Source organism: Macaca mulatta, chromosome 2 (assembly GCF_049350105.2).
Source record: "Macaca mulatta isolate MMU2019108-1 chromosome 2, T2T-MMU8v2.0, whole genome shotgun sequence".
NCBI classification, from domain to species: Eukaryota; Metazoa; Chordata; class Mammalia; order Primates; family Cercopithecidae; genus Macaca; species Macaca mulatta.
In genome coordinates, this window is record NC_133407.1 from 95,306,004 (window position 1) to 95,324,757 (window position 18,754).

General features: G+C 42.4%; 1 protein-coding gene across 4 annotated transcripts in view; it reads right to left on the minus strand.

The window, feature by feature from the left end:
• The window catches only part of MCF2L2 (MCF.2 cell line derived transforming sequence-like 2), a 253,443-nt gene that overhangs the window by 9,581 nt on the left and 225,108 nt on the right, over positions 1–18,754 (minus strand). For 2 of the 4 annotated variants that reach the window (XM_028843884.2, XM_015131502.3), the window contains 4 exons: positions 17,821–17,913; positions 17,569–17,647; positions 6,802–6,835; positions 4,598–4,695 (listed from right to left, as the gene is read on the minus strand). In XM_028843884.2, the coding sequence (XP_028699717.2) occupies positions 4,598–4,695; positions 6,802–6,835; positions 17,569–17,647; positions 17,821–17,913 (304 nt within the window). Of the gene's footprint in view, positions 1–4,597; positions 4,728–6,801; positions 6,836–17,568; positions 17,648–17,820; positions 17,914–18,754 lie in introns of all 4 variants that reach the window. The other 2 variants (XR_013413675.1, XR_013413674.1) reach the window with 1 other exon arrangement.

An 18,754-nucleotide genomic window follows, 5' to 3' on the forward strand; every position in this document is an offset into this window, starting at 1 on the left:
AAAAGTCTAGGACCCTCACTCTGCATGCCACCAGCAGAAGTGCCAGATGGGGAGAGGGGTGTCTAGAATGAGTAGGAGGGAGAGAATGGCTACAAGGCACAGCCAAGGACCAACTGCAGCAGCAGGTGGCAGCCATAGATCGAGTTAAGTAGGATTCTTGCTGTGTTCCCTAGTGGAAGTGTCTCCCTTGTCGAGACCCACTGAGGTTAAAGTTGGAGACATGAGGAGAAAAAAGTGTCCCCATGTGCATCACTGGAGTCATCATGGGCAAGATCACAACTCATTTGACTTCTTGACTCCAGATTCATATACTCTGCCTCCTGGGGGCATGACACCATAAAACAGCCATTGGTTCAGTTGTATGCTGCATCCTGAGGGACAGCACTCCATCCCCACAGTGCCACATCCAAACTCCCGCCCCACCTCACTTTCAAGAGGCTGTCCCACTACTATCAGGCTGCCAGCTTCAGAATGCGAGGGTAAGACTGTGTCCTGTGATCACATGTCCATAGCTGATTCTCTTTTGCCATACTGAGTCCCCTGATCAAAGCAATGTTATACAGCCGGGCGCGGTGGCTCACACCTGTGATCCCAGCACTTTGGGAGGTCGAGGTGGATGGATCACTGGAGGTCAGGAGTTCAAGACCAGCCTGGTCAACATGGTGAAATCCTGTCTTCTCTACTAAAAATACAAAAATTAGCTGGATGTGGTGGCATGAGCCTGTAATCTCAGCTACTTAGAAAGCTGAGGCAGGAGAATCACTTGAACCCAGGAGGTGGAGGTTGCAGTGATCCCTGATGGCGCCATTGCACTCCAGCTCCAGCGACAAGAGTGAAATGCTATCTCAAAAAAAAAAAAAATAAAAAAAAATAACGCTATATGGTTGGTCACACACTGTACTTTCTAGCTTGAAGGGGTCCGATAAAATCAACTTGTCTCCTCAAGGGACAGTACCAAACTGGGGGCTCAGCACTGACCTCTGCTGGCAAGTTGGACATTTAACAGTGGTAGCGGTAGCAGCTAGCGCAGTTTTGAAGACATGGAGCCCTCGCTGCTGGGGCCGAGCACAGGTTCAATTCTACTACCAAGGCTTCTCCATTTCCGAGCCCGTGGTGCAGGCACTGGGGTGCCTAAGAGGAAGTGGACTAACTGGACTTCTGCTATGCACCTTCTTTAGTGGGCATTAAAGCACAGTTCAAAGATTCTCACATTTTGAGTTCACCCCCACAGGCCTGTGTGCCCCTTCTCCAGTCAGGTCATGTTGTCATTTGATCCTAGTGGTTGTTCTGGAATGGTTCAGGAAGGGAGGCGGGGACAGATCTTCAGAAGGGCAAACATTGCCTTGTATGCCTCATCTGAGGCTTCTGCATAGTCTTAGGGGACAGGGAACAATCTTAGGTGAATCTCAGCTTCTCCCTTTCCCCTAGCCAGGCCCTAGCCCTACTGGCATGAGGAATCCTATCTCTTTGTCCTCATGCCAGGAGACCAACAGGCAAAGAGATCAGTTACCACACTGGAAGGAGAAATGGGTCCTGGTCATCAGGAGGAGGTACTCCTTAAGGGACAGGACCCAAGGGAGACAGTTCCACTAGGGAACACAGCAAGAATCCTACTTAACTAAATCTATGGCTGCCACCTGCTGCTACAGTTGGTCCTTGGCTGTACTTTGTAGTATAAGGCGGAGTAGGCCACTGCTGCCAGCCCGGGAGGTCAAGGGCATTTACCCAGATGTCCTCATTCCCAGTTTTTCGGTCCCTTATCTTCCCTCTCAGGATCTGACTTTGCCTGCTCATCTACTGGCACTAGGAATCCAAAATATTCAGATGGCAGACTTGCCTAGACTGAGCATTTTTCCTTCTCTCAAATTCTGCCACTTTTACCAGCCCAGTCTGCCTCTGCTATAGGAGATGAGAGGCTAAATGTTGGCAGGGAGGCCCCCTGATTCTGATCCTGTGTTTTAAATTGGTAATTAGTCTGACCCTGTTACTTTCTCTCTTCAGTGCATCAACGGGAGGCTCTTAGCAACAGCCTCCCAACTCTACCTTCCTGATAGATAATATTTTCCTCAAAGCTCTCAAATGTTAGAGACATTGCACCAGCTGGCATATCCCCATCCACCTGTATCTGATCCCAGGTCACCACAGATGAAGGTCTGAGCAATTGAACTGATACAGCAGGCCAAGGCCCCAGGACTCTCAACACTCCACTTAACACCAATAATGAGGTCCTCGTGGCCATTTGGACTGCAGTAAGCCAACACCAGAATCCCATCCATTCTGGGACCCCTCCTGGTACTAACGGTCTTCAGTCAGGTTCCCAGAAGCAGACTATGCAAGTGTGTTATTGACAAAGGGCTTTCAGATGAAACCTGGAAGACAGCGAGGCCGAAGCTAGGGCAGGGAAGAAGCCAGGCACAGACGTGGGCTTAGTGGAAGTCTAGCATCAGCCTGATCCCCTGGGCAGTGCTGGAGCATGGATGGCACCGCAGGTTACCATCTTGAGACAGAAGGACTGGCTTCTGTACCCTGAATCAGTAAGCATTGGTGGGCCATAAGCCACCCTTAGGGGAGGACATAATCTCACAGGCATTTCCTGGCTGGACAGCCCTGGGCAGCGGAGGGCAACTGTCTGGAGGGCACGGCTGTGAGCCATTGTCAGCTAACCTCATAGCAGCGGAGACATGGGGCCAACAGCCTGTAAAGAGGGTCTGGGCAGGCTGTCAGTACTCTCTACTATAATACTGTATATGTGGTTTATTTTAAAACCTTTTTTAGAAGACTTTATTTATTTTATTTTTTGAGAAGGAGTTTCACCCTTGTTGCCCAGGCTGGAGTGCAATGGTGCGATCTTGACTCACCACAACCTCTGCCTCCTGGGTTCAAGCGACTCTCCTGCCACAGCCTCCCGAGTTGATGGGATTAAGGCATGTGCCACCATGCCCAGCTAATTTTGTGTATTTTTAGTTTCATCATGTTGGCCAGGCTGGTCTTCAACTCCTGACCTCAGGTGATCTGCCCACCTCGGCCTCCCAAAGTGTTGGGATTACAGGCGTGAGCCACCGCACCCAACTGACTTTATTTTTTTAGAGCAGTTTTAGGTTCACAGAAAAACTGAGAGGAAAGTATGAAGATTTCCCATATATCCCCTGTGCTCACACATGCATGGCCTCCCTGACTATCACCATTCCCCACCAGAGAGGCACATTTGTTACAATGGATGAACCTATACCCTGAATATATCATATTCACCCAAAGTCCGTAGCTCACATCATGGTTCACTCTGGGGTGTTGTACATTCCTTGGGTTTGGACATATTTATAATGACATGTACAGTAGTCCCCCTTTATCCTCAGGGGCTACTTCTAAGATCCCCAGTGGATGCCTGAAACCCCAGAGAGTGCCAAACTTGACTGCCATTAGTGGGAGCATGTTTCTATTTGCCTTCCACCCCCACAGATTTAACACCTTTTTCATCTTAGTACTGCTGCTGTAAACTTTGGCAGTTTGAGATGCGACAGCAAAACGAGTACAAGTTTCTTTCTCCTTTTTCACAATGTCGTGGATAGATGATTCCTTCTTACCATAGATCTTAGCAACTTCGGCATGTGATTTTTTTCTTTCTTGTTAAATCAAGAACTTTTACCTTTTCACTTACGGGAAGCATCTGACGGCTTCTCTTTGGCATATCTGAATTTCCAGCATCACGACTGTGCTTTGGGGCCATTGTTTATTTTATTTATTTATTTACTTATTTTTTTTCAGACAGAGTCTCGCTCTGTCGGCCAGGCTGGAGTGCAGTGGCACCATCTCGGCTCACTACAACCTCCACCTCCCAGGTTCAAGCAATTCTCTGCCTCAACCTCCTGGGTAGCTAGAATTACAGGCACATACCACCACGCCTGGCTAATTTTTGTATTTTTAGTAGAAACGAGGTTTCACCATCTTGGCCAGGCTGGTCTTGAACTCCTGACCTCAGGTGATCCACCCACCTTGGCCTCCCAAAGTGCTGGGATTGCAGGTGTGAGCCACTGCGCCTGGCCTGGGGCCATTATGAAGTAAAGTAAGAGTGACTTGAACACAAGCACTATGATCCTAACAGTCGATTTAATCACCAAGATGGTTATAAGTGACCAAGGCTGGCGGGGTGGGGAGCACAGACAGTAGGGACACCCTGGGCAAGGGGATAATTCATGTCCCAAGCAAGACACAGCAGAAGGCACCAGATTTCATCGCACTACTCAGAATGGCGTATCATTTAAAACTCACCAATTGTTTATTTCTGTAATTTTCCATTAGATATTTGGACAGCAGTTGACTAACAGTAACTAAAACCTGGAAAGTGAAACTGTGGATAAGGGGGTGCATCTACCTTCTCAACGTGAGGCATTTGCCTTCATGTTAATTCTGGCCCCATTTGTTCTACACAAATGAATAGCAGGAAATCGATTTTAAACCACATGGTGGTAAAATGCTTTCTTTTTTCTCCCTCATTTAACTAAAGAAGGGTTGGGCCCTAGGTGATGTCTTCCTTAGCATCTAAGCAGCTGGTATCACCCCACTGCTTCTGTGCTCCACTCTCCCACAGGACCCTCCCTACCTTTAATCCCTCCTGGGCTGGAGGCTGGGTCTTCTTTGCTAGTGGTAGCTCTTTCCATGTTTTCAATCCATGGTCCGCATCCCGCTCCATTGCCTTTGCTTTTAGAGAAATAAACATGAACATTGAGTCACTGGAAGGAATAACACATGCATCCCTCCCCCACCAGTTGGAGTAGCACTGGCTCACCTAGTGTATCTCTGGTCTAGGTCTCGAGGACCTGCTGCTCCTCCCTTACCTGTAGTTGAAGGCCTGCCTCAGCTCGGTAGGTGATATGCAGTAAGGAAATGTCCAAAGGACACGTCTTGTTGGATTACACAGCAAACATCTAATTGGCTGCAAATCTTTTTTCTTTCTTTCTTTCTTTTATTTATTTATTTTGAGACGGAGTCTCGCTCTGTTGCCCAGGCTAGAGTACAGTGGCGCAATCTCTGCTCACCGCAAGCTCTGCCTCCTGGGTTGACACCTTCTCCTGCCTCAGCCTCCCGAGTAGCTGGGACTACATGCATGTGCCACTACATCCAGCTAATTTTTGTGTTTTTAGTAGACACGGGGTTTCACCATGTTGGCCAGGATGGTCTCGATCTCTTGACCTTGTGATCCACCCACCTTGGCCTCCCAAAGTGCTGGGATTACATGGCTACAAATCTTAAAGAGGGGAGAGGTGAGGAGGAAGAATCACCTTTGTCTTCTCAAAAGTGTTTTCACTGGCTCACTACAGCTCCCTCCTTCCTCTTTATTGACCCGAAATGCCAACTATGATAGTAACTCTTTTGCGTTAGACGAATCCAGTGAATAAACACCTACTAAGCATTGGAGGTCCAAGAGGAATAAGATATGCCTGAGCTAAACCTCCGGCCTTGCTTGCAGAGTGGTTTGCTGGCCTTGTCTGATTATTCAATGAGTGCTTTCATTTGTTTATTCACTAAATATTTACTGAGCACCTACAAAAGTGCCTGGCACTGGTAGATGAGGCCTGAGGGAAGCTAAAACTAATAAGACAACCTCCATGCCCTAAAGGAATTCATGATCTAGTAGGGAGAAAATGTAAACACACAATAAAATTATAGCATATTAAACGCTGCAATAGAGTACTCTGTAAGAGTGTGGGGGCAAAGAGGAGGGGTAGAAACAGCTGCTTTCTAGAGCCCTCACCTTTTCCACTTCTCTCATCTTTTTGGGTTAGGGTCTGGGTGGGTTCCACAAGGATCGGGCCAAATGAGCTTAGAAAAACTAAGCAGACTCCTGTATCAGAACTGGATCACAGTAGACAGGTGTTTTCAACAAACATATTGAGTATCCCTGAGTGCTTTGGGCAGGAAGAGGAATTATAGACGAAGAGGTTTGTAAGCCACAGTGATAGATGGGGCAAGGAGCACCAGTGAGAACTTAACCGTGAAAGAAGTCTGAGCACACCTTCCTCCCGGACAAGGGGGAATAAAGAAAGGAAGATGATCAGGAGAGTTCTGAGTGGAGAGGGGAAAGCCAGGGGAGGTAACATCAGAGGGTGCGTTGGCCCACTCAGCAAAGTAGGAGGCAGGGCAGCCTTGTGAAAATAGGAATGGAATAGAAAACTCAAGCAAACAGCCAAAAGCAAGGACAATTAGGGGAGGTTTTGAACTGGCAGATCTACCTCAACTGGCAATACAGCAAGTGTGCACCAGAAAAGATATCCTAGCTAGCAGTGGGGTTGGGAATTGATTTAATATCCTAGGCTAGCAGTGGGGTTGGGAACTGATTTATTGTTTATTGTTTTATATTTATTTACATATATATGTACTTATTTATTTCTGAGATAGGCTCTTGCTCTGTCACCCAGGCTAGAGAGCAGTGATGTGATCTAGGCTTACTGCAGCTTTGACCTCCTGGGCTCAAGTGATCCTCCCACCTCAGCCTCCCGAGTAACTGGGACTAAAATTGCGCCCTAGGCTAATTTTTGTATTTTTTTGTTAGAGACAGGGTTTCACCATGTTGCCCAGGCTGGTCTCAAACTCCTGGGCTCAAGCAATCCATCTGTCTTGGCCTCCCAAAGTGCTGGGATTACAGGCATGAGACACTGCACCCGGCCAGTATTTTTTAAAAATTGGAAATCCCTTGTAATAAGCCAAGTGTTGGGGGAAGAAAAGCAATAAAAGCAATGACATGGACTCAATATGAAACATCCAAAACATCTGACACGTCTTTAAAATAAAAAAATCAGTACTTACCTTGTGCTTATTTCAAACTGTGGATTTCCTTGGTCTAAAATTTAAAAAAACAAAAAACAGCACTCTCAACTTTAAGCTAATTTGAATTGATTTTACATATTGATTTTTAAATACACATATATGCATACAGAGAATACTATAAAAATATATAAAGGTGTGTAGGTCTTGATCTTATTTTCCCAGGAATTCAGAAAACGTTGCTGCAGTCCCTGGACTCACGTGGTCCTGGCATCCTCCCCCACGTCTCTAGCCCATCCTGCTGAGTTTCCTGCATGCATTGATTCCGGGTCCATCCAAGTTTCTACAGTTAGCTCCATTAATACTGAATTAAAGAATAAACAGTGTACCCATCAAATGCTGATTTTTTTCCATGTGAGCCCAAATTCTGTGACTTGATGAGGGAAAAAATCATGAGTCCCTGGGAGAGCGATAAGAGTCACATTCTTTACTAAAGTGTTGTCCCAGGTATGAGCATAACACCAGATCTCAACCTCCAGAGGCCCCCCACTGCCTCCCATGGCATAAAAGCCAAATTTCTTGGCCTGATATTTGAGGCCATCTCAGTCTTTTTCCTTCCACCCTATTCCTGACTGTCCCAGGCTAGGCTCCAGATCATCACTGAATGTGCTCACTTCAAGGCAGCTCTGTGATTTTCAAGGTTCCTGGGCCTACCTTTTACTACCGATGTGACTGGCACGTGTTGCCCAGTTGCTAGGATGGGATCATAGCCTTGATTTCTGCCAGGACTGGGGCTTTGCCTTGTATCCCACCCACAGCACTACCTGCTCCTGCACCCTTCCGGGTGGGGCCTGACCTTTCCCCGCAGTCTCCCTACACCTCCCGATCATAGGTAGTCATGCCACAGCTGAGGAGCTTGTCCCAAACCTCAGTGCCTGCCTGCCTCCCTCCTCAGCTTCTTGTGCTGCTGTATCTCACCCATCAGTGACACGCTTCTCTTCCCTGCCCAAGCCCTAGCTGACTCCATAACACCTGGGTACAATGTCCTCTTCTGCCTGGTTATCTCTGAGAGGCCCTCTCTCTAAATCCCTCATTGGCTCCCACTGTCCTTCCTCTCACCCATGGCCCTGAGGTCACTCTATGCTTTGGCCAGTGTATAGGGTTATTATGCTTAACAATCCACAAAGGTTGAAAGGTGTTGTAGGATGGTGTAAAAATGAATCTAGGAGATAATGTTTATATGTCAGAGCTTTGTAAAGTGCTCAGCAGGCATAAGGTACTGACAGTCCTGATATTCCTGATCTTGGAACCTGGGACACCATCTTCTCAACATTGCTTGGATACCCTCAAGGGTATCCAGAGAGCCTGAGTCTGCATTCTGCTCCTGGTTCAGCCCAGGGCCCTGGTTCCCACTCACTCACCATCCACTGTGGGCCCTCTCTGAATTCTTAGAGCCCTTGCCATTTGCATCACTCACAGAGACATTTCATCAGACCCTACTTGGTGTACTAGGCTCAGGAGACTCCGTTCTGCTGCGGATAAGTTGTGTAAAATTGACCCTCTGCTTGCACATCTGTAAAAGGAAGGGGCTGGTACAACACCACTGGGCCTTTCAGTTCAGTAGTGTTTTTCTTTTTATCTAAACTACAGCCTGGGGCCTGGTTTTGCTTCTTATCTAGATTTTTGCATTCCTGTCACAACCTAGAGAGCACAGTGCAGGTCTTAAGGAGGGCTTGAGAAATCTCTTTCTGAATTGTCAACTGAATAAATGTCATATCTTCATAACAAACTTGTCTTTTTCTGCAGGGCCAGGAAGGCAGCAGGGGAGTCACTTAGAATTTAAATTTTAGATTAAGCTTAATATTGTTAAGAAGTCAATTCTCACCAAATTGGTCTAGAGGTTTTACATAATCCTAATCAAAATCTCAATTAGTTTTTTTGAGAAGTTGACAAGCAGATTCTAAAATATATATAGAAGTATAAAGGACAGAGAATAATCAAAACAACTTTAAAAAGGAAGAACAAAATTAGAGGACTCTAACTACCTCATTTTAAGACTTATTAGAAAGCAGCAGTAACCAAGATAGTGAGGGACTGATGTCAAGGACTTATCAGAAAGCAGCAGTAACCAAGATAGTGAGGGACTGATGTCAAGGTAGACAAATAAATCAATGGAAATGAATCAGGCATCCAGAAATAGATGCACCTACATAAATAGTCAGTTGGAGAAAGAATAGTGTTTTTAACAACTGGCAATGGAAAAACTAGAACATCAATATGCAAAGGACTGAACTTTGATCCATACCTCACACCACATACAAATCAAAAACAGAAACAAACAAACAAACAAACCAACACCCAAAATGGATCAGCGACCTAAATGTAAAACTATAAAACTTCTGGAAGAAAACATAGGGAGGAAATCTTTATGGCGTTTGGATAGTGATTTCTTAGGCAGGACACCAAAAGCATGCTCCATACAATTTTAAAATTAAATATTATAAGAATTAAAGTCTTTTGCTCTTCAAAAGTTACTCTTAGGAGAAAAATATGCCACACACTAAAAGAAAATATTTACAAAGCATTAAAAGGACATGTATCTAGGATATACATAAAAATTCTCAAAACTCAATAATAAGAAAACAATGAGCAAAAGATTTGAACAGACACTTCACCAAAGAAGATATAAAGATGGCAAAGCAGCACATAAAGAGATGCTCAACCATTAGTTACTAGAGAAAAGCAAATTAAAACCTTAATGACATACCACTATGCCCCTATTAGAAATCTGAAAATTTTAAAGACTGACAATACCAAGAATTGGTGAGGACATGGCACAAGTGGAATTCTCATACATTACTATGGGAATGGAAGATGGTATAATCACTTTGGAAAGTAATTAGAAATTTCCTAAAAATTAAACATACACCTACCATATGGCCAAACCATTATACTCTTATTACCTAAGAGAAATAAAAACACATGTCCACAGGAAGACTTGTACTTGCATGTTCATAGCAGCATTATTCAAAATGGCCCCAAAGCAGACACAAATCGGATGTTCATTAACAAGTAAATAGATAAAGAAAATGGGGTCTAGCCAAACAATGAAATACTACTCAGCAACAACCAAAATATGTACTATTGTTTACAAAATGCAACATAGACGAATCTCAGAATAAATATGCCAAGGAGAGAAGCCAGACCAAAAAAAAGTACATACTGTATTATCTCTTATGAAATTCTAGAAAATGCAAACTAACCTCTAGTGATAGAAAGGAGATCGGTCATCACCTGGGGTGGGTGAGGGAGGGGCAGGAGGAAGGGAATGCAAAGGAGTGTGAACAAACCTTTGCGGATGATAGGCATGTTCATTATCCTGACTGTGGTGATGCCTTACAGATATACACAGATGTCAAAACTTATCAAATTGTACACTTTAAATATGTGTGGTTTATCGTGTCATTATACCTCAGTAAAGGAGTTTTAAAAATTATAGTAAAAAGTCTCTACCTAGAAACCTTAATAAGCTAAAATGTATGTCCCCAGGACTAACCCTAGCTATTCTATAGTTCTGGGGTGGAACCAGAAATCTGCATTTGTAGCAAGCCCTTCAAATAATTTGAATGCAGGTGGTCCTTAAACTACCGTTTGAGAAACACTGACCTAGTGAGTAAGGATTTCTAAACAAGCTTGTGACTAGAATGTTGTTTCTGCAGGAAACAAGTAATTTTTTCTACTAGTGTTACCATATCATTCCGTATTAAGCCTCTAGGACACTCCTATTCAATTACCACAACATATATTTAACATAATATTAATAGTTGTAAAACAAAAGCAAATCATAGTTTTTCCCATCTTATTTTTATACAAAGTAAAATCAATGATATAATCTTGTTACTGGTTCTTGGCAGTTACCTACAGTTTAAATCAAGAGCTTATGTTGCTTGGTTTTTGTGACAGAAAACTGATGTGGTGGCTTCCCAGTTACACTACTTGGTTTATCTTTTCCCTTATCTTATGATGCACACCCCTTGCACATTCCTGAGCAGCTGATGATCACAGAAGACCTAGAAAAAGTGTGAGCTAGTTGCATTCCTGCTATCTCTAAAGACAAAGGTTATCTTTTCATTTTTATGTGATTTTTCTTACCCAAAATGCAAACCACTGCCAGTATAAATGATGGAAGATAGACTTTCCACATGAGACTGACATTTCTTCACCCTAGTAACATTACCTGAGAGGAACATCAGAACTCAATTGATAAAGTTTGCTGTGGATTTTCCCACCAAATATCCCTACTATTATGAGAATTGGTTCAAAAACAAAACAAAACAAAAAAACAAAATGAAAGGATAAAGCCTACTTAAAGATGATTTTTACTTGCTGAAAGGAGTACAGCATGTGACATCAGTCAAAATGGTGGAGAAAAAAACCCTCCCCAAATTCTCTTCTTTGTGAAAGCATGGAAAAAACTGGCCAAAAATGGTCAGAAAATTTATTTTCAGAACACTGGAAAATTTTTTTCCTTTTTAAAAATTTATTATTATATTTTAAGTTCTAGCGTACATGTGGACAATGTGCAGGTTTGTTACATGTGTATACATGTGCCATGTTGGTGTGCTGCACCCATCAACTCATCATTTACATTAGGTATATCTTCTAATGCTATCCCTTCCACTTCCCCCTAACCCACGACAGGCCCCAGTGTGTGATGTTCCCCTTCCTGTGTCCAATTGTTCTCATTATTCAATTCCCACCTACGAGTGAGAACATGCGGTGTTTGGTTTTCTGTTCTTGCGATAGTTGGTTCAGAATGATGGTTTCCAACTTCATCCATGTCCCTACAAAGGACACGAACTCATCCTTTTTTATGGCTGCATAGTATTCCATGGTGTATATGTGCCACATTTTCTTAATCCAGTCTATCATTGATAGGCATTTGGGTTGGTTCTAAGTCTTTGCTATTGTGAATAGTGCCACAATAAACATATGTGTGCATGTGTCTTTATAGCAGCATGATTTATAATCCTTTGGGCATATACCCAGTAATGGGATGGCTGGGTCAAATGGTATTTCTAGTTCTAGATCCTGGAGGAATGGCCACACTGTCTTCTACAATGGTTGAACTAGTTTACACTCCCACCACCAATGTAAGAGTGCTCCTATTTCTCCACATCCTCTCCAGCACCTGTTGTTTCCTGACTTTAATGATTGCCATTCTAACTGGTGTGAGATGGTATCTCATAGCGGTTTTGATTTGCATTTCTCTTGGCGAGTGATGATGAGCATTTTTTCATGTGTCTGTTGGCTGCATAAATGTCTTCTTTTGAGAAGTGTCTGTTCATATCCTTCGCCTACTTTTTGATGGGGTTGTTTGATTTTTTTGTTGTAAATTTATTTAAGTTCTTTGTAGATTCTGGATGTTAGCTCTTTGTCAGATGGGTAGATTGTAAAAATTTTCTCCCATTCTGTAGGTTGCCTGTTCACTCTGATGGTAGTTTCTTTTGCTGTGCAGAAGCTCTTTAGTTTAATTAGATCTCATTTGTCAATTTTGGCTTTTGTTGCCATTGCTTTTGGTGTTTTAGTCATGAAGTCCTTGCCCATGCCTCTGTCCTGAATGATATTGCCTAGGTTTTCTTCTAGGGTTTTTGTGGTTTCAGGTCTAACACTTAAGTCTTTAATCCATCTTGACTTAATTTTTGTATAAGGTGTAAGGAAGGGATCCAGTTTCAGCTTTCTACATATGGCTAGCCAGTTTTTCCAGCACCATTTATTAAATAGGGAATCCTTTCCCCATTTCTTGTTGTTGTCAGGTTTGTCAAAGATCAGATGGCTGTAGATATGTGGTATTATTTCTGAGGGCTCTGTTCTGTTCCATTGGTCTATATCTCTGTTTTGGTACCAGTACCATGCTGTTTTGGTTACTGTAGCCTTGTAGTATAGTTTGAAGTCAGGTAGTGTGATGCCTCCAGCTTTGTTCTTTTGGCTTAGGATTGTCTTGGCAATGCGGGCTCTATTTTGGTTCTATATGAACTTTAAAGTAGTTCTTTCCAATTCTGTGAAGAAAGTCTTTGGTAGCTTGATGGGGATGGCACTGAATCTATAAATTACCTTGGGCAGTATGGCCATTTTCACAATACTGATTCTTCCTATCCATGAGCATGGAATATTCTTCCATTTGTTTGTGTCCTCTTTTATTTCACTGAGCAGTGGTTTGTAGTTCTCCTTGAAGAGGTCCTTCACATCCCTTGTAAGTTGGATTCCTAGTTATTTTATTCCCTTTGAAGCTATTGTGAATGGGAGTTCACTCATTATTTGGCTCTCTGTTTATCTGTTATTGTTGTATAGGAATGCTTGTGATTTTTGCACATTGATTTTGTATCCTGAGACTTTGCTGAAGTTGCTTATCAGCTTAAGGAGATTTTGGACTGAGATGATGGGGTTTGCTAAATATACAATCATGTCATCTGCAAACAGGGACAAATTGACTTCCTCTTTTCCTAATTGAATACCCTTTATTTCTTTCTCCTGCCTGATTGCCTTGGCCAGAACTTCCAACACTATGTTGAATAGGAGTGGTGAGAGAGGGCATCCCTGTCTTGTGCCAGTTTTCAAAGGGAATGCTTCCAGTTTTTGCCCGTTCAGTATGACATTGGCTGTGGGTTTGTCATAAATAGTTCTTATTATTTTGAGATATGTTCCATCAATACCTAGTTTATTGAGAGTTTTTAGCATGAAGTGCTGTTGAATTTTGTCAAAGGCCTTTTCTGCATCTATTGAGATAATCACGTGGTTTTTATCTTTAGAGAACACTGGAAATTAAATGATGGCTTGCAGCAATCTGGAGAGCATTTGTTCAAGGAAAATGGCTGTGTCTCAGTATGAACAGTGAGCTTTTTAACTTGCCCTATTTCTATCCTCCCCTTCCTTGGGGGTAGCCTTAGAAATGAACAGCCTGCAATGATGGTGAAAATCAGCAGTCTGGCAGCCATGGGAGGGGCAGAACAGGAATGGGGGACCTACGGAGCCTCAGTCTTATAGAATTATCATTATTTGACCTGTCCAGGGGTTTCTAGGAATACCCCACCTGCAAGGCTGTCTTTATTAGGCCTGACTCAGAACTTGCCCAATGTGAAAAGTCTTTTCCCCAAAGGCCTTTGTAGAAAATGATTACAGGCAATTGTTTAACTTCTTGGTTGCTTGAGGTATTGGCTAACAGTGGGGCAAACATGGGCTAATCAAGAAATTTAAAAGGGAAAGCTCAGGAATAAGATGCTCATAGAGGCTTGTAAAGGCTCCAAAATATTTGTGAGACTCTAGAAGACCATGCACACATTTCCTGTGAATATGTTCAGGACAGATCTGAGAAGGCCCCATGATCTTACCTCTGGCTGATCTTGATGATCTGCACACACAGAAAGTGAAGGCTAGGCTAGAACTGTCAAGTGCCAGGCTGAGTGAGAAGGTGTGCCCTAATGTGCGCACAGAGCCCCTTGGCAAAGACTAGAAGACTTATTGGTTTCAGGTGTTTAAAGAAATCTCTGTCGGGTCATTAGTATTTAAATCACTAAGCTAACTGAGCACAGGCTTCAAGGGCTGCACATAAATATAGACTTCACAGAATTCGTTTAGAAAAGTCACTAAAACAAACAACAATAAACAGTAACAACAACAAACAGGAGAGGTGGGAAAGTCCAATTTCCAGAGTTGCTACATTATGTTATTTAAAATGTTTAATTTTAACAGAAAATTATGAGACATATAAAGAAATAAGAAAATGCAGTCTATACCCAGGGAAAAAGCAAAACCAGTCAATAGAAACTGTTCTGAGGCTGGGTGCTGTGGTTCATGCCTGTAATCCCAGCACTTCAGGAGGCTGAGGCAGGCGGATCACCTGAGGTCTGGAGTTCAAGACCAGCCTGACCAACATGGTGAAACCCCATCTATACAAAAACAAAACAAAACAAAACAAAACCCAAAAATTAGCTGGGCATGGTGGCATGCACCTGTAATCCCAGCTACTTGGGAGGCTGAGGCAGAAGAATCACTTGAACCCAGGAGGCAGAGGTAGCAGTGAGCCAAGATTGCACCACTGCGCTCTAGTCTGGGCTACAGAGCAAGGCTCTGTCTCAAAAAAGAAAGAAAAAAAGAGAAAGAACAAAAGAAAGAAAGAAAGAAAGCGAGAAAGAAAGAAAATAACTCTTCCTGAGGAAGCCAAGATACTGACCTCACTAGACCAATACTTTAAATGAACTATTTTTATATGTTCAAGAAGTGAAAGGAAATCAAATATGAAGACTAAAGGAAAGTAAAAGAACAAATCCTCATTAAATAGAGAATATAAATATTTGTTTTAAAGGACCAAACAGAAATTCTAGATTTCAAAAGTATAATAATTGAATGAGAAATTCACTAGAGTGGCTAGATAGCAGATCTGAGTAGGCAGAAGAAAGTATGAGAGAACTTAGATATAGGTTAATTGAAGCTATCCAGTCTGAGGAAGAGAAAGAAAGAGGAATGAAGGAAAAATGAATAGAGCCTCAGGGACTGCGAGATACCTTCAAGCATGCTAATAATGCATAATGGCAGTCTCAGAAGGAGAGAGGGGTAAATGGGCTAAAATAATATTTAAAGAAACAATGGCTGAACATTTCCCAAATTTGATGAAAAACATTAATCTTTACCTTCAAGAAAGTCTATAAACCCCAAAAAATATAAATTCAAAGAGATCAAGATCCACACCTAGACATATCATAATCAAACTGTCAACAAAGACAATGAAAGAATCTTGAAAGCAGCAAGCATACAGAAGGACTCTTCAATAAGATTAACAGCTGATTTCTATCAGAAATCACAGAATCCAGAGGGCAATGGCATGACATATTCAAAGTGCTTAGAAAAAAAAGAGTGTCAACAAAGAATTCTATACCTAAAGGCAATTTATTTCCAACAATGATGCCAAGACCATTCAAAGTGGGTAAAGAATAGTCTTTTCAATCAATGGTTCTGGGACAATGGATATCCACATTTAAAAAAATGAACTTGGGTCCCTAATTCACATCATATACAAAAATTAACTTGGAATGAATCAAAGACTTAACTGTAAGAGTTAGAACTATAAACTCTTTGCAAAGAACACTATCAAGAGAGTAAAAAGACAATGCACAGTATGGGAAAAAACACTTGCAAGTAATATATCTGATAAAAGTCCAGTATCCAGAATAACCATAAAATGACAAGCCAATTAAAAAACATACAAAGGAGTTAATAGACATTTCTACAAAGAAGATACACCAATGACCAATATGCATGTTAAAAGATGCTCAACATCACTAGCCATGAGGGAAATGTAAATCAAAATCACAATGAGATACCAGTACATGCCCACTAGGATGGCAATAATAATGATAATAATAAGGTTATTATAATGAACAATAAAAGTGTTAGTAAGGAAATGGAGAAAATTGAACCCAACTATTATATTGCTGGTGTGAATGTGAAATGGTGGTATTGTTTTGAAAGATGATTTGGAAGTTCCTCAGAAAGTTAACAAAAGTTACCATATGGTCTGGCAATTCCACATACATACACTCAAGAAAATTGGAAATAAAGATTCATACAAAAATCTGTACACAAATATCCATAGCAGCTTTACTTACAGTATCCAAAAAGGGGAAAAAACCCAAATCTTCATCAACTAATGAATGGATAAACAAAGATGGTATATCCATACAATAGACTGTTATTCAGCCATAAAAATGTATGAAGTACTGATAGATACTACAACATAAATGAAACTTAAAAAAATATGCCAAGTGAAAGAAGCTAGACAGAAAGGGCTATATATGTAATGTGTAGAGGAAAATCCAATAGAGATAGGAAATACATTAGTGATTGCCAGGGGCTGGGGAAAGGGGAAAGATGGAGAATGATTGCTAATTGGTACAGAATTTTTTTGTTGGGAGAGAGTTATGAAAATATTTTGGAAGTAGAATTAGAATTAGGTTGTTAAATACTTTAAAACAAAAAACAGACGGGCGTGGTGGCTCACGCCTGTAATCCCAGCACTTTGGGAGGCCGAGGCGGGTGGATCACGAGGTCAGGAGATCAAGACCATCCTGCCCAACATGGTGAAAACCTGTCTCTACTAGAAATACAAAAATTAGCCAGACGTGGTGGCGCACCTGTAGTCCCAGCTACTCGGGAGGCTGAGGCAGGAGAATCACTTGAACCTGGAAGGCAGAGGTTGCAGTGAGCCTAGATGGCGCCACTGCACTCCAGCCTGGGCGACAAGAGAAAAAACTCCGTCTCAAAACAAAACAAAAGACAAAAGTAAAAAGTAAAAAAAATAGAATTAGACTAGGGATGGTTACTGAGCCTTGTGAATAGTCTAAAACCCACTGAATTGTGTACTTTAAGACAGTAAATTTTATGGTATGTTAATTATATCTTGATGTTTTAAAAAAGTAGTACAGTGTCTGAAAGGTAGTATTGGCCATTTGAATCTCTGTTAACATTTTCTTGGGTGGCCTTCAGATTTTTGATTAAGAAGTTGACCTTGGCAATTAGGTGGTGGGGGGAACACAACCAAAAGGGACAAACCAGCACAACCACACACAATCACACAACCCCTCCACCTCCACCACAGTCAAAAGCGAGCACAGGTGCTTCCAGGGACTGTGAAAATGTGGCCACTTTTGTTTTCCCAGCAAACCATTTTCTTTAACAATATCCCCAATTTGCATATCCCCCACTGAGCTGAAATCAGTATAACTCTACAGGCGAAAGTCAGCAGGGGTAACCTACCTGTAATATTATTTTGTTGTTCCATCAATAATTTACTTATTTCTGAAAACCAACAGTCTCTGATTTCTTTTGAAGCTGCCTGCAATTACACATAAGAAAACACTATGAGTATAAGACTACCCTGAGTATTAATTGCAGAGTTTTTATTCTCCCAGTGACCGTTAGCATAATGAGATAGAAAACACTCGTCGAGTTATGGGAACACAATGAGGAAAGAGTAGAGGAGACCCATGGGGAAGGCATGAGCTTTACCTGCAGGATGTATTTCTCAAGTCCATTTCGACTGGCAATTTCAAACTTTCTATGGCTCCCCCTTCCAAGCTGGCGAATTGAAAGTGTCGTCAACTATTATAAAGAGGGAAGAGAAATGTTCTATACCATCGTTTTCTGATTTTAAAATAGTCCCTGTCAATCACTCTAATCCTTTCTGTCCCTGACAGCTCTCTTCTTTCATCTTCCTTTCAAGTTTTTGCTTTCCTCTCTTAATGACCCCAAGACAGCATAAAACACAATCTGGTACAGTGTCTTCTGTCTCATCTGCTTCAGAAGGTAACACAGACTGTTAACTTTCCACTGTATCTTTCTGCAGGAGGCGCTGCAGCCCTCAGCCTTTCAGTGAAGAGACCATTTCTCCTTCAACACCTATTTTACAACTTTTTTTTTTTTTTTTTTTTTTGAGACGGAGTCCCGCTGTGTCGCCCAGGGTGGAGTGCAGTGGCCAGATCTCAGCTCACTGCAAGCTCCGCCTCCCGGGTTTTTACGCCATTCTCCTGCCTCAGCCTCCCGAGTAGCTGGGACTACAGGCGCCCGCCACCTCGCCCGGCTAGTTTTTTGTATTATTTAGTAGAGACAGGGTTTCACTGTGTTAGCCAGGATGGTCTCGAACTCCTGACCTCGTGATCCGCCCGTCTCGGCCTCCCAAAGTGCTGGGATTACAGGCGTGAGCCACCGCGCCCGGCCACAACTTTCTACATAATAGTAACTGAACAAGGATCCATTAAGAAACATAAGCAACAAGGCCGGGTGTGGTGGCTCATGCCCCTGTAATCAGTCCTGTAATTCCAGCACTTTGAGAGGCCTAGGTAGGTGGATCACCTGAGGTCAGGAGTTCGAGACCAGCCTGACCGACTCGGTGAAACTCTGTCTCTACTAAAAATACAAAATTAGCTGGGTGTGTTGGTGCGCA